This window comes from Hoplias malabaricus, chromosome 1 (genome assembly GCF_029633855.1).
Source record: "Hoplias malabaricus isolate fHopMal1 chromosome 1, fHopMal1.hap1, whole genome shotgun sequence".
In the NCBI taxonomy this organism is placed as follows: domain Eukaryota; kingdom Metazoa; phylum Chordata; class Actinopteri; order Characiformes; family Erythrinidae; genus Hoplias; species Hoplias malabaricus.
Window position 1 is genome coordinate 10,277,084 of NC_089800.1, and position 15,074 is coordinate 10,292,157.

The 15,074-nt window shown below is 43.3% G+C and overlaps 1 protein-coding gene across 1 annotated transcript in view; it reads right to left on the reverse strand.

Moving 5' to 3' along the window:
- cntnap2a (contactin associated protein 2a) overlaps positions 1-15,074 on the reverse strand; it is a 355,408-nt gene that overhangs the window by 197,170 nt on the left and 143,164 nt on the right. The window contains exon 3 of the mRNA XM_066646476.1: positions 5,312-5,505. Within this exon, the coding sequence (XP_066502573.1) occupies positions 5,312-5,505 (194 nt within the window). The remainder of the gene's footprint in view (positions 1-5,311; positions 5,506-15,074) is intronic.

Genomic DNA, 15,074 nt, shown 5'->3' on the forward strand with positions numbered 1-15,074 from the left:
AATTTTATGAGAGATGAAAAAAAATGATATACATAAGTAGAGCTATGAGTGATGCAGAATGTCATAAATTATAAAGCAATTATATATTTACGTTAATTAGGTGTTTCCTGTTCACTGTAATATGTTTATATCCTAAATGGCTTTGTGAATGGAGTTAAAATAAAAAAGTATAAAGTAAGTGTCTGAATAATTCCCTGAAGGAATGGAGAGATGTATAAAACCAAATCAGGGGCAAAAACTTTGAACTTTGAAAATTTAAAAGGTAATTGAAAAACTAATATTCGAAACTGAAAGCTTTCAATTAATATATAGTTTTGACTCAAAGGATTTTTTTAGAATATATTATTTTCATTTTTCACTTTCATAAATATTTAAATATTTGCATTCATTTTAACAGTTGCATATTTAATTTTTTCAGATTCAGAACTTTATTTTCCCTCAGGTTGTCTTTTTTTTTTTTTTCAGTTTCAGACTTTTTGCCCTGGATTGGACATGGGGGTGTGGCATTAACTGAGCGGGGCGTAAAGTAGTGAGTGACAAATACTGAGGACCATGTTGTCTTCTGCTCTCTTTATGCCACGTTCATACGATCAGCAGGAAAACACTGACCCTCATAAATTGAAAACATTTAACTGAAAAACTGATATTTTGAGTTTAAAGTTGTTTTTTTGGGTGGTTTGGTGTTGGCCCTGATTGTGTCTTGATGTTGCTAACGGTCCAGAGCTAATTTTTCCCCTCTGTCTCCCTCTCTGTCCGAGTGTAAATCAGGGAGGAGTGGGCTAAGGTTATTTTAAATTAAGCATAAAACCTAATAATTTGTTTTGATTTTTAATTTCTAACCCTTGCCATCTTTACTGGAGTCAGAGTCGAGCGATGAGCACAGCCGCCCGGTTTCCGATCACGCTGCTGGTCATCGGGTATTCAGACTCGGAATATTGCCATAGAAACACAAAAAGAGATGGAACTGAGGATGGATTTCAGATCTCGGTTTATCATTTTCAGATCATTTTCCCTGACCTCTGGAAATATGGAGCAAAATATGGGACAATGAATCCTGACTGAATGAGAATATTTAGTTCATAATAAAAAGCGCCCAGACAGTATATTTCATATTGGTTCAGAAAAAAAGTAGCTTAATTATCAGCTTTTAATTTGCTACATCACTGGAAAACAGGAGGGTGACACTTTCAAGAAGAATGGACTTGGAGAGCTGCTGATGATATCCATTTGTAATTAAATTAAAGCATGAGTAGAACTTAATAATGAACAGGAATGAGATATTTAATACATAGAAAAATATTAATAAGGCAATTCCCAGCTCAGTTACCAGTAAATGACTTTTAATCTTCAGCACTGTGCAGAACAGCAATTTACAGTTATTCAATAACAACACAACCACAGCACTGAGCTCCATCAGAGACTGAGCCCCACGGTTCAGCGCCACAACCCTGACCCAGCTTCAGCTTCACACTATAAATACTGCAGCTAAAGCTGCCTGTAGACGTTGGATATCTCTGACTCCACCTCTTATAGAAACAGCACCAGAGACACAGTAATCTAGCACTTGATTCAATGTGTGCTCCATTTCCATATTAATCAAACTGAGTGTATATGGTTGTAATATTGTGTGTGTTATACAGTGGTTATATCTATTTTCTTTTAACTAGTGACATTATTTTATCCAAATAATTAACTCATACTTTTTTTCCACATATTCTCCTTCAATGCATAGGACTAGGGTTGTACATGGAAGTGTTAGTAAAGAGCAGGTATAGGCCCAAGGGTGTTTTTGAGTGACATGGCAACACAAGAATGGAGTACAAAGCTCAGTGTGCACTTCCTCCACTGTAAGATCCGGGCAGTAAAGAAGGAAAGGGACTGACAAGTCATAAATCCTAAACTCTGATCCAGGCATGATGTCACCACCGAGCGGAGATCAAAGGCAAACACATCTCCCGGCCGCTATTTATCATCCATCACACACCTGAGTGACAGTGCCGAATCAGAGCCGTGGAAAATCCATCGCAGCGGCCACAAAGGAGGCCAGAGAATTCAGAACCGCCGACGACAGCTTGTCATTTCCTGATAAATTACACACAGCCGCTGTTTAACAAGAGATGCACACTCTCTCTTTCTGGCCTTCATTCAGCGCCGCTAACAAAGCTAGGCTAATTAAACCAGAGTTCTGTCTTGAAAGAATACACACCGATGCATAAAACGTCATATCTGGACTTTTGTCACTGAAAAGTGTCAAACCAAACATTTCAGAGACAAAGAACACACTGGAGGAGATTAGAGAGGGAGCGTTGGTCCAATTTGTCTGTCATTATTACAAAAACACACAAAGAATTATCCAACCATCACCCGGCAAATGACACACACAAAGAGCCAAACTCAAATCTCACTGTTAAAGTATTTTTAGAATTAGATTTGCATAAAAACAAAACAAAACAAACAAAAAAAACATTACACAAATTATGAGCTAAGTTAAGGTCTTTGAGTTAAATAGAGAAATGCTAATCATTTTTAATTTCAGCTAAATGTTACTGTGCAGCCTGGTCTCAAAGTGACTAAGCTAACATTCAACTATAAGACAATTCCCAGGAAGTGTACAATGTGTAAAAAATACGTTCAATATATGTTCAATTCAAAGACATTCCATGTGTGAAACATTAGCCTTCACCCTAAACCTAAGCCTAGGCCTAAACTTCATCCTCCCACAACAGTGTACATTTCTGTTTCTGTGATACTTCTTCAGGTTCATAACAAAAAATTTAAGTGGGTTTAGTGAAACACTGCCACCAGTGGACAGGAGCTCACAGAGTGATCATAAAATTAATAGTTTTGATGTTATGGATATGTGAGCTTTTCTGTACTAATTTCTGAAGACCTTGCTTCAATATTTTATTTTGCATTTCAGTTTTTTGACTCTACTTAGTTTACAGTATATTATTTATAGTAATTTGTATTTAAAAAAAACAGTTTACATGGTTGTTGTTGTTATTCTGCCATTAGGAGATTAAAGCTGTATTTGTATATTTTGTTGCACAATACATTGATAGGAATAAATGTAGATTCCTAACCTCTAGTTAAAGGGTATAAGGGTCTTGTTTTGGACGATGAAATATTAGCGGTGTGTGTGATGTTGCCTCTGATCTTCATTCAGTTTGATTGGACTTGAACTCTGGGTGTTAAGTAAAGTCTGGTTCATTCATTGCTCTTTAATATTAAAATGCATAAAAGAAATATTAGGAAAAAAATCCCTTGTTCAGTTGCGTGCACATTAACATGTGGATATGGAGCCCACCAACCCACACTCTGTGAAACAAGACCACTTGTCGGTGTGTTTTCACAGGGAGATGAAGAGTTTGTTAAAGCAGACTTCAGGTTTAAAAAGATGAATTTGAAGAAGATGCGCAACAATCCAGAACATCACCTCAGAACCTAGAGGGTTGAGTACAGTACATAGAACCGAATAAATGGAAAGCCGGTTACACACATGATCAAACCTGGAGAATCTACACAACACACTTCTCACACTCTGAAATGACGCAGTGAACAGAGGCTTGAGATGCAACACAAGCTTAATCATGGTTCTCTTATTAAGAAAGTGACAGCTCTGACAAAGGCATCTGTCTCTAATACAAAGCCAATGAAAAACGAGCACAAAAGAAGGCGTGGGATGAAAAGAATAACTAATAAACAACTACAGAAACCTGTAAAAATCTCACAGCAGTTAAAGGAAGGGGCTCACCATCAGCTGAGACATGTTCAGCATCTGAGGATTGCTATAGTACTTCTTCACTGGACTGATATCCCTTTAAATCGCCAATTTCAGTTGCCTTAAAGGGGACATACTATGAAAAATATTCCTTGTCATAGAGATCTGGAGTCCACCAACCCACACACTGTGAAACAAGGCCACCCAGTCAGTTTTCTGTGTGCTGGCCAAGTCAGAAAATATGGGCTAAAATGAATGTTCTGATTCTGCTTCTGGAGCCTAGTGCAGATACTTCAGAATTGTCCCGCCCTCTCGTCTGAACTATTCCATTAATAAGCAGCAGAGAAGGAGCTAAAGCAGAGGCAGGTCCCCTCTCTCTTGGCCCCAGGCGTAGTCTCCAGCTCTGCTTTTCCCCATTGGCTATACCCTGTATCACCTTCCTCAGCCTCCACACTGTCCTCACTGAGCTCCTGTGATTGCTCAGTCTTGATTAAAGCTCTCTGGGAGAAATCAGGACACCAGTCTGACTTCTAATCTACAGCTAACCTTGCTCAGAACTTCACCAGGTCGCCTTCAGTGAGCGGAAATATCTGCATTAGATCCGACATCAAAAGGCTCAGGAGGGTTTTGCTAAGGTATAATTAAAACATTACGTTTTGCATATAATCTCCCCTCAGTTTGCCCAAATGCAGTCAATCCGTTTTTTCTTTTCAATCAGGTTTGGTCCTTTAGGTTTGTACTAACTAAGTAAAATAATAATGCCAACCAATCAGTACTCAGTATCAATCTTCTCAACCAATCAGTACTCAGTATCAATCTTCTCAACCAATCAGTACTCAGTAGTAATATCCTCAACCAATCAGTACTCAGTAGTCATATCCTCAACCAATCAGTACTCAGTAGTCATATCCTCAACCAATCAGTACTCAGTAGTAAAAATCTCAACCAATCAGTACTCAGTAGTAATATCCTCAACCAATCAGCACTCAGTGAAATATCCTCAACCAATCAGTACTCAGTAGTAATAACCTCAACCAATCAGTACTCAGTAGTAATATCCTCAACCAATCAGCACTCAGTAGTAATATCCTCAACTGATCAGTCCTCAGTAGTAATATCCTCGACCAATCAGTACTCAGTAGTAATAACCTCAACCAATCAGTACTCAGTAGTAATATCCTCAACCAATCAGCACTCAGTAGTAATATCCTCAACTGATCAGTCCTCAGTAGTAATATCCTCGACCAATTAGTACTCAGCAGTAATATCCTCGACCAATCAGTACTCAGCAGTAATATCCTCAATCAATCAGCACTCAGCAGTAATATCCTTAACCAATCAGTACTCAGTAGTAATATCCTCAACCAATCAGTACTCAGTAGTAATATTCTTCACCAATCAGCACTCAGTATTTATAATGCCAACCCATTAGCATTAAGTCAGATACTCAACCAATCAGCACTCAGTATTAATTATAACAAGAGAAGTGCATCTCTCATGCCTCGAGAATGATCAGACTCCAAATGTTAGCTGTACTGAGGCCTGGGCCTCCATGACGAGAAACAGACGAGACACGGGAGCAGGACGTACCCATATGTTCCCGTCCTGATGGTAGGGCTTCCAGTTTCTGCCCGTGTCGCTGTAGAGGAGCCGGTAGCGCGTCGTCCAGTCGGAGCTGCTGTAGCGGCCCTGAGTTGCTATCGCCATCACCTGCTTCCGGCTGCCCAGGTCCACCTGGAGCCACTGGTAATGATCACTGTCCAGGGGAGACCAACCTCCAGCACCTAAACAGAGAGAGAGAGAGAGAGAGAGAGAGAGAGAGTTCTAAGTTATTAGCTCAGTTCCTGTGCCTTGTTTAGTGCTACGGGGAAAATGAGCAAAGCAGGGAAGATTAAAGTGTTTTGGTGTAGCTCCACTGTGTGTGTGTGTGTGTGTGTGTGTGTTCTGAGGAGGTGTGACTGAATCCTCTCCCATATAATGATGAGCTGCACGACCCGTTTTACAAAAGCCTGGCTAAGCCTTCAGTGACTCACCTGCTAATGCAAATTTGATTACTTCTTTAATGGATTTCTCGCACTTCATTTTTGTCCTTCTCCAAATCTGAAGACGTGAGGAAAGGGGAATTATACCCAGATTTCACAAAGACAATCAGAGCAATAGGATCAAGACGAAGGAAAGTACGAGAGTCGAATCACAGCAAAAATGAAACGTACAATCCTCCCTCCAACAAGCTTCTGTTACAATCTATTTATCACAACGAGGGAGGACCAGACGTTTTAGTGAGAAACAGACATCAAACAAAGAAAGAGCCACACTCGCTCAAAGGCTCTATAGTTTTACAAAGACAGTTAAAGGGAAAGTCAACAATTGAGTGGAAACACAGTTCTAAGCTCCAAGTCTTTTATGGTGAAATGGTGTGTTAATGGAAAATACAGACTGTTGTTTGTACATGGCTGGAATTGAACTTGTCTGTAAGATTTTATTCATTTTTTGAATTACCACAGAAACTCATTTGTATCTTGAGGTGGTTTAGTTTTGTAGCACTTTCGGTTATTCATCTCCCGAAGTCAATACTACCCACCTACGGAGCAGGAATACAGCAATATCCTCATTTAGGTTCGTGCTTTTCAACGTTTCGAGTTCTCTCTATTGTCTAAATATACTCCAGATGCCTCTGCAGAGAGAGAGAGAGAGAGAGAGAGAGAGAGAGCATACTGGACCGAGACATCTTGTTTTTTTGTAGTCATTTACAGACACTGGGGCTTTGTTGTAAACACATCTGACCAGTTTCCAGCAGCAAATGGCGAGGAAACAACATCTGAATTTTATAAAATTATTATTATTTTTTTAATGGAAATCACAAACTTCACCTTTAATCACAGTCATTTGAAACTAAATTTTGGAGTAGGGTCTGTGGCAGCCTTTTGCAGCGCCTCAGCATTGGGGAATTACTCTGTGATTATCAGGAGGAAGGAGAAGATGGTGAAAGTGTAATAACAGAAGCATCCTGACTCCACAAGACCTCATTAAATACTTCCCTGACTTACAGATGTTGAGACAGACACTTCCAGTGTTGTCCTAATGTCTCCTGTTCCTCTGTTCCTCTATTTTCGAGTCCTCCTGAAAATATCAAGCTGTGTTTTCAGGCCGCGGTGAGGGGCAGCGTGAAGAGCCCACTCGCTGCTCCTGGGTGAGTGATGTTTTATTTATAAGTGTTTGGCTCAAAACAGCTCAGACATTCCAGACACAGTTATCCCTCTTATTACTCATGTGTTCATGTCGGTGGAAGTGCTTTCAGCACGTGTTTACAGTCACCTCAGGAATGGAAATGAATGAATGAAACAAACTTGAACTCGATAGCTTTTTTAAATATATTCATTCATTCATTCATTATCTGTAAGCGCTTATCCAGTTCAGGGTCGCGGTGGGTCCAGAGCCTACCTGGAATCATTGTGCGCAAGGCAGGAATACACCCTGGAGGGGGCGCCAGTCCTTCACAGGGCAACACACACACACTCACACCTACGGACACTTTTGAGTCGCCAATCCACCTACCAACGTGTGTTTTTGGACTGTGGGAGGAAACCGGAGCACCCGGAGGAAACCCACACAGACACAGGGAGAACACACCACACCCCTCACAGACAGTCACCCGGAGTGGGAATCGAACCCACAACCTTCAGGCCCCTGGAGCTGTGTGACTGCGACACTACCTGCTGCGCCAGCGTGCCGCACTAAATATATACTTTATATTTCCAAATTCTACATAATATTATCACATATAGTAATGTGTTTGAGAAAAAGATTGAAATGTATTTATTATTTTAATGTAGCAGACACGTTTTAACACATCCCCCCGGTCACTCGACTGTACTGAGAGTTCCTGGAAGAGCAGTGAAGTGTTGCATAAAGCACCAGAGCTGTAATTTTTTTTTCTGCTCCTGTCTGGAGTTGTAAACAGAAAACACCGTTTTTTTTTATTTTCGCGGCGTGTGACAGATGTGCTCAGAAAGAGCAGCGTGTGCTGTTCTTTTATTCCTGAAGAAGCTCTAAGCACTGTCAGGGTGTACAGTTTTTCTGCATAGCCCTGAGCTGAACGCCTGAAGACGCTTGTCCCTTTATTCCTGCGCTCGTGAGACGTACAAACACATTCTTGGTGTCGTCAGCTCGAGGCGGAGGCACCGGCTTGAAAATCCGCTTTTCAGAATATCCCCAAGAGCGTCCGAGACGGAGGACTGGGAAGTTCAGGTTCCTTTTTGCTTGCGATCTCTGGCTGGATAAGACTCCCACGCTGCCTCCGGTGGGATCTGATATCTGATCCAATTACACGCCCATTACTCAGGGTTGGGCCCTGACTGGATAAACAAGGAATATCAGTGGATAGAGTCAATACCTTGAAACTCTTTGGGATTTGGGAGCTTCTCCGGAGGACACTGCTCTGTCTTAAAGGTGGACATTCTGTCAATAAGCGCATACAAATGCAGATAAAGCCTGATTAAAGATAGAGTCCAACACTGGGATGAACAAGGCTTTGTGAAGCCGTCCAGAGAGAGGACGATGACCGAAGGAGGGGATAGACGTGAACGGAGATACAGAGACGTTCACCCTGCTGATGTTTAGAGAAGATATCAGTGGACAATGGACACTGGAAGGACACTCCAATGTCACTGTCCATTCTCTGAGCTCCATTGACCACACAGGAGCACTTTGAAGTTCTACAATTGTAGTCCTTCTCTTGCTCTGCATACTTTATAATTCCACTTTCACCCTGTTCTCCAACGTTCAGGACCCCCACAGAGCAGGTATGGTTTGGGTGGTGGTTCATTCTGGGTGGTCGTGGTGTGTTAGTGTGTGTTGTGCTGGTGCAAGTGGACCAGACACAGCAGTGCTGCTGGAGTTTTTAAACCCTGTGTCCACTCTCTGTCCACTCTGTGAGACACTCCTCCCTCGGTCCACCTTGTAGATGTAAAGTCAGAGACAGTAGCTCATCTGTCGCTGCACAGTGTGTGTCGGTCGTCCTCTACTCCTTCGTCAGTGACACAGGACAGGGACTATTCTCAGTCCAGAAGTGACACTGAAGGGTTTAAAAACAGCACTCACACAGGCACAACACACACTAACACACCACCACATCAGTGTCATTGTGGGGGTCATAACCACTGAAGAACAGGGTGAAAATGTATGCGAGTATATAGGCAAAGAGAAGGACAAGCAGCTCATGGAAGACGCTGAGGCTGTAAAGGGTTCTCAATCTCAGTAAAGACTGCGCTGATTAAAGAGAGGAGGTAGGGGAATGGTAAAAGGAGCCAGTCCTGTAAAGACTGAAGTCATTCTGAGGACGGCTCTGTTACAGGACTCTTAAAAACAGGACTTTACTAGACCTCGAAGGACACCGCAGAATAAACTGGGCCTGTAAAGCTGAGCTGTGTTTTAAGGTTTCGATTCAATCCCAGCCGTGCCATGCGCCGTCCATGAGCAACAATGTAAACACAGGAAGAAGGTCCCGTGTTCTGGAATAGTGTGTTTCTGATCTATTACTCCGATTAGTGTTTATACTTTAACCAGTTCTCTGTTTACCTACACCTTATTGTTGTTGGGTCGGATCAAGGTCGGATCACGTACTCACCAGAAACGAACCACACCAGAGTCAGTTTGGGACCGGAACAAAGCCACCTCCTACTAAAAAGTGCAGGTGTGAAAACACCCTAACACTCTCCTGCAAGCATATTGAAGCAGTTGGACTTGCACAAGTGTTTTACTCATTCATCTAAAAACCCCTGTTGGTGTTATTAGTTTTACTTGAATTTAAAGCTCAAAATACTTTGTCATCTCCATCTATTTCAGGCCATGGCCCCAGCTCAGCAAAGCCTGGGTAGTGGTGCAATGAGACCGAAGAAATGTTTCTGTTCTCACGCTCCACAGGTTTACAGTTCTGTGAAGTGTTAGGCACCGTCTGGTGACAGCTTTAAAAAACAAAGCAGCTCAAAAGCAGTTCATTCACTTCAGGCGTCAATTAGTTGGTGCTTTCTTGTTTCATTATTCTTTCATTTACGCTCGATGCATTTGTGCATTTCACAGCGTGACATTTCCACATATGAAAGGCACGAAATAAAGAGTTTCATTTTGTTAGCGTCAGTGTTACATGGCTGTTGGCTCCGTATACCTGGCAGATTACATTTACAGATAACCTACAAAACACAGCGAAAGAGTTTTACAGTCAACTCTCAAAGGATTTAAAGACAAAGCAGATGATTATGGAGAATTTCCGTTCTCAAAGCAAAGTTTGTGTACGTTCAGAAGCGCTGCATCTTTTACAGTGGAACACTGCGCTTGAGGAGGAGCCCAGCTGTAGCTTGTTGGTGGCTGAAGTTGAACTTGTCTGAGATGTTTAGTTTTGAAGCACTTTCACCCTGTGTTTACTTTTTAGTGCTTTTTAGCTCTGTGTTTGCAGTCAGCGCTCTCCACAAATTAAGAGCCAGGTCCATTTTAAGTAGTGGAACTTTAACAGCACAAATAAGTCAATGTTACCCACCTATGGAGTGGGAATAGGGCAATATTCTCATCTCTTTTCATGCTTGTCAGGGTTTGAAGTCTCCTCACTGTCCAAACAACCCCAGATGGCAGTGAGTGGGAGCAGGAGAAATGGATGAGCGTCAGGATCTGAGCCATTTTCTGAGCCAAAAGGGCTACTTTGTGATGGTTGTAATATTTTGGCCAGGTTTTGTAGCATGTTCCCATTGTTCAGTGATCAGTACACACCAAATATGACAGTTCACTTGCTGCTGGATATATCCCACCCCTTCACCAAGGGGCACTGTAACCAGACTGTCATTAAATCTTAAGGCTGTAGAGGCTGAATTCCTCTACATCTCTCCACTTTCACTGGATTTATTTATGTGCTTTTAAGACTGATGTATTTAAATGAGCTCACTTTCTATTGGCTGCCCTGTATTTCGCCTCATTTGACAGGCCCTCCTAACTTCAGGCAGAGTGGGCGGGGCTAAAGTGGTGTAGGTGTGTGCTCTGTCTCTTTTGTGACAAAGAAGTGTGGTGAAACAGAGCAGGAACAGCAGAGCGCTCACATTAAATCAGAAAAGAATATGAAAAATCATTTGCACAAACGCCCCAGTCCCCCCAGAGCAGGACGGGGGGGTGATTTAATTCACTGCAGTAATTGGTGTGGATTTTGGATGAGTGCAGAAGGACGGAGAGAGGGATGGAGAAGAAAGAAAAAATGAAATGCAGGGATCACTGCGCCCACTCCACTTTATTAACACCGCAATCTCATGCATGGACACACCGGTATTCACCAGGGCCACAGGAGCAGCCCCCCGCCAAAATCCCCTTCACCTCAATCTCTCTATCCCCCTCTCTCTCTCTCTCATTAGTCTCCCTCCATCTTTCCAGCAGCTGTGGGGGATAAACAGGTTTCCACTCCAGAGAGATCTGACCTTTCTCTCTGCTGCTCCGTCTCACAGACGATCTGTCGCTAAATGGAAGCGCTGGCTGAGTGCGGACAGGGGAAGGGTGTGGGTTTAATAACTGTATCAGACACGGGAAGTGACCACTTCAGCAGTGGACACCAGGACTCAAGTGTTTAGAGTGAACTCGGTAAAGTAAAGAGAAAATTCAACACGCTTGGAGGAGAACACTAACTCACGGTTTCTGTTTTCTTCAAAGGTGTAGAATTGTCATTGAAATATGAGAAATATGTGTTTTACACAAACATATAGGTATTTATTTTTGAAAATGTTTATTTTTGATGAAAATTCATATAGGGCGGCACAGTAGCGGAGCAGGTAGTGTCGCAGTCACACAGCTCCAGTGAGCGAGTCTGTGCTGTGTGTAGGAGCGAAGATCATTGAAGCCCCTTGTCGAGGTGTGTATCCACTGAAGTGGCGTGTTTTATCCGAGGTGGTCCTACAGAGATAAACACTCGAAGCACATCATCATAAGGTCCTCCATGATTCGAAACCAGGATCAAGCGAATTCAGAGCAGAGGTCAGTGCAGTGGTGAGGAATAAATCTGGTGTGTCTGCTGACCCTGGGCTCTCTGTGTAATGAGAGAACATTTCTCCCTCCATTTTTTTAAATTCAAGATGACAGCAGCAAACAGCTGGCTCCTCCCTGTTTTGCAGAGAGTGGGTAACCTGTGCATTCCTGTGCCACCAGATATTTCCTCAAATTTGATTACAAAGAGCTATATCCAAATGATCCAGTTAGTTCTGAGAACCGTGACTGTGGTTTCCTGCAATAGCTGCATCTCTGGTATCAATCTGTCCAACTGTAGCTTGATAAAAATGGAACAGTAAAGGACATGACCGATGATTATCATGATTTAATGCCTCAAGGGAGGCCTTGCCCTTAAGTGTAGGAGTGGGACCTGAGCATGGAAATCCTGAGAGACCACTAACAACTCACCAGAGGGGCTGCGTTACATGAACCAAGTTCGTGGACCTATGTTCTACCAAGTTCACATAACATCTGTAGTAAGTTGATGGTGGTCTCTTGGGATTGCCTGCTCAGGTTCTGCAGAGTGCGAGGCACTCCCACGCTAAAGCGCAAGGCCTCCTTTTCCTCCCTTGTCCTTTGCTGTGCCTTTGCTGAGCCACTCCCATGCTTAAGGGCAAGGCCTCCCTGTTCCTCCAGGCTGGAGTTTTATTTGGCCTCTCCAGTTTCTGTGTCCTAAGAGGACCTGGGGGCTTGGGTTAATTGGGTAGCACAAGCAGACCAACGGTAACCCCCTTGGACACATGATAGCATTCTGGGAGTGTGAAAGCTAGAATGGCCATCCTCTGAGAGTATTGAGGGATAGTGGGAGGGACAAGACGATCCCGTCCACCCAGAACGAGAGAGAGGACCGTTACGATGTCTCGGATGCCCAGATACGGATGGCTGTGGCATCGCAGGGGTCTGAACTGGACATAAAAGCAGTCGTGTCAAAGCCAGGAATGTCCATTTATCTACAGCTATGAAGAAAACATAATCATCTTTCACTGTGAAAGAGACTCAGGACTGAGGATGGAAAGGAGACACATAAAGAGTCCTGAGTCAGTCTGAGGCGATGAAGCCCCTGAGAGCCATCAGCCAATCGTGAGGTGGGTTTACTCCTCGACGTGTGAAGCTCTGCGGAGCTATGGAAGGGTGATGTCACCGAGAACAGCAGCAGCACAGTACTTTGACTGCAGATCATCTGCCACTTATTGCTCTCTCTGCCTCTAGACTCATGGCACAACAGGTCCATCGATGACTGCAACAGTCGAGACAAGCAGAAACTTCTAAACCGGCTGAAATCGATCCTCCGTTCCACGTCCAATGAAGTGTTTATCACATCTCTCTCTGAAAGAGGAGACGGAGGGACGGCGCCTCACGACTCAAACGAGAAAATCTGCAGGAAGATCGAAGGAAGATCTCAAAATGGGGCTGAAATATGAAGAAATTAAAAGATAAACACATAAATCTCTGTGTCTTTGCCACTGTGCTAATGAAACCCAGAGAGAGAGAGAGAGAGAGAGAGAGAGAGAGAGAGAGAGAGAGTAGTGAGGAGATACAGAGAGGAAGAGAGGAAGCAGAGAGGGAGAGAAAGAAAGAAAACATTAATAGAATGGGAAAGAATTGAATGGAAGAATTGAAGGAAAGAGGAGAGAGAGAAGTGAAAGTGCTGTGAAAGGAAGAGAGTGAGAAGGGGAGAAAGAGACAGAGGGCACAAGAAACAAGGAAGAGTGAGAGATAGAGTGGGTAGTGAAGAGGGACAGACAGAGAGAGAGAGAGAGAGAGAGAGAGACAGAGAGAGAGAGAGAGATGACAGGTGCTAACAGACTGTCAGCAGCAGCTCATCCTGACCCTGTGGTCAGTTTAGTCCTGAGCTAATTGCTGGTGCTGATGCTGCTAGTGGCGGTGGGTGCTGATTGGCTGGGAGACTGATGTGTTTCGGATAGGATTTCAGCACTCCTCAGGGCTTCGCTCCAGTGCAAGGAGATAAACGTACTGTGAAAAATAAAAATATTTCAAATTAAAATTTTGAGCTTTCTGACAGGGGGCAGGGGTCCAGAGCTGCTGCCCGTCTCTAACGTGTTAATAAGAGCGGCCAGCGATCGATATCGTCATTATTTGGTCCTGTTCCTGCAGGATTATTACCATTTGGGTCAGCGTGACACGTGCGACAAATAGAGCGCCTCTCCTTGGCAGATAAGAGCTCATTAGCATACGCCAGCGTTGGCCGATAATGAGAATCCAGCGCCTGATAAAACACGAGTGAGCCAGACTTCGGCTTCACAGCACTCGCTGTACTTCTACAACCGTTACTCCACCACAGCACGACTCAAGCGCTTTTGAATAACAGGGAACTGATCAGAAACAATCGACCTATTGATTACCACAGCGTCCAGTTCATTGTGTGTTTGCGTTTTTACCAGAAAACAAGCTTTATTCCCTCATTCTATTCATGTCTGGCCACAATTTCTCAATCATTCTCATGATTTGTATGTCATTCTTCATTTTCATTAAATTATGAGGGAGAAATGAAGAAAAAGAGAGGGACAATGACATAGAATATGAGAGAGAGAGAGAGAGAGAGAGAGAGAGAGAGAGAGAGAGAGAAAGAGCTGTAGAGGCAGAATGTGTGTTGGGATGCTGACTACGGACACAGACATTGATGCACGCACACGCACACACACACACACACACACATTCCCCTGCAGACCACCTCCACAACAGTGTGACTGTGTCCAGTGTCTAGGGGAATGTCCCATTGATTATTTGTTCACAGCTCACTGACCCACACTATGGGAAGGTCAAATACCAGGCTAGCTTTACATTCACTGAATCACACCCCACCCACCCCCCGGACCCCCAACAAACACACACACACACACACACACACACACACACACTCTACACTGTACATTGTCCAGGTTTAATCTTCCTATGCCATCAGAAGTTCTGAATAGCTTTCAAAAGAAGCAGTGTCTAGTTTTATTGTTTCGGCTCATGTGACTCATTTGATGGTTTCCTATACACACGAATCTGCCCCCTGTGGTGGGGGGTGTTTTTTCAGGCAGAAAGTGACAGTCTGTCAGTTCCATGAATTTATGCATTGGAAGTGTAAGGATCTACAAGACTCCCACAGCCCGGTAGGGGGTGGTGGGGAGGGCGGGGAGGGGGGGGTGCTTTCTAACCCTCTAGCAGACAACTGATTTTAAGGAGTGTCTATAGTTATTTTTGGTGGCATTGTGTAAAAATGAATCAAAAACCTGAGCTTTAATCGTTTGGCAATTAGATTTTATTGAGCTTGTCAGCTCGAGCGTCCGAAACAAGGCCGAAACACAACACAGGTCAAGCATGTCTGATAGTA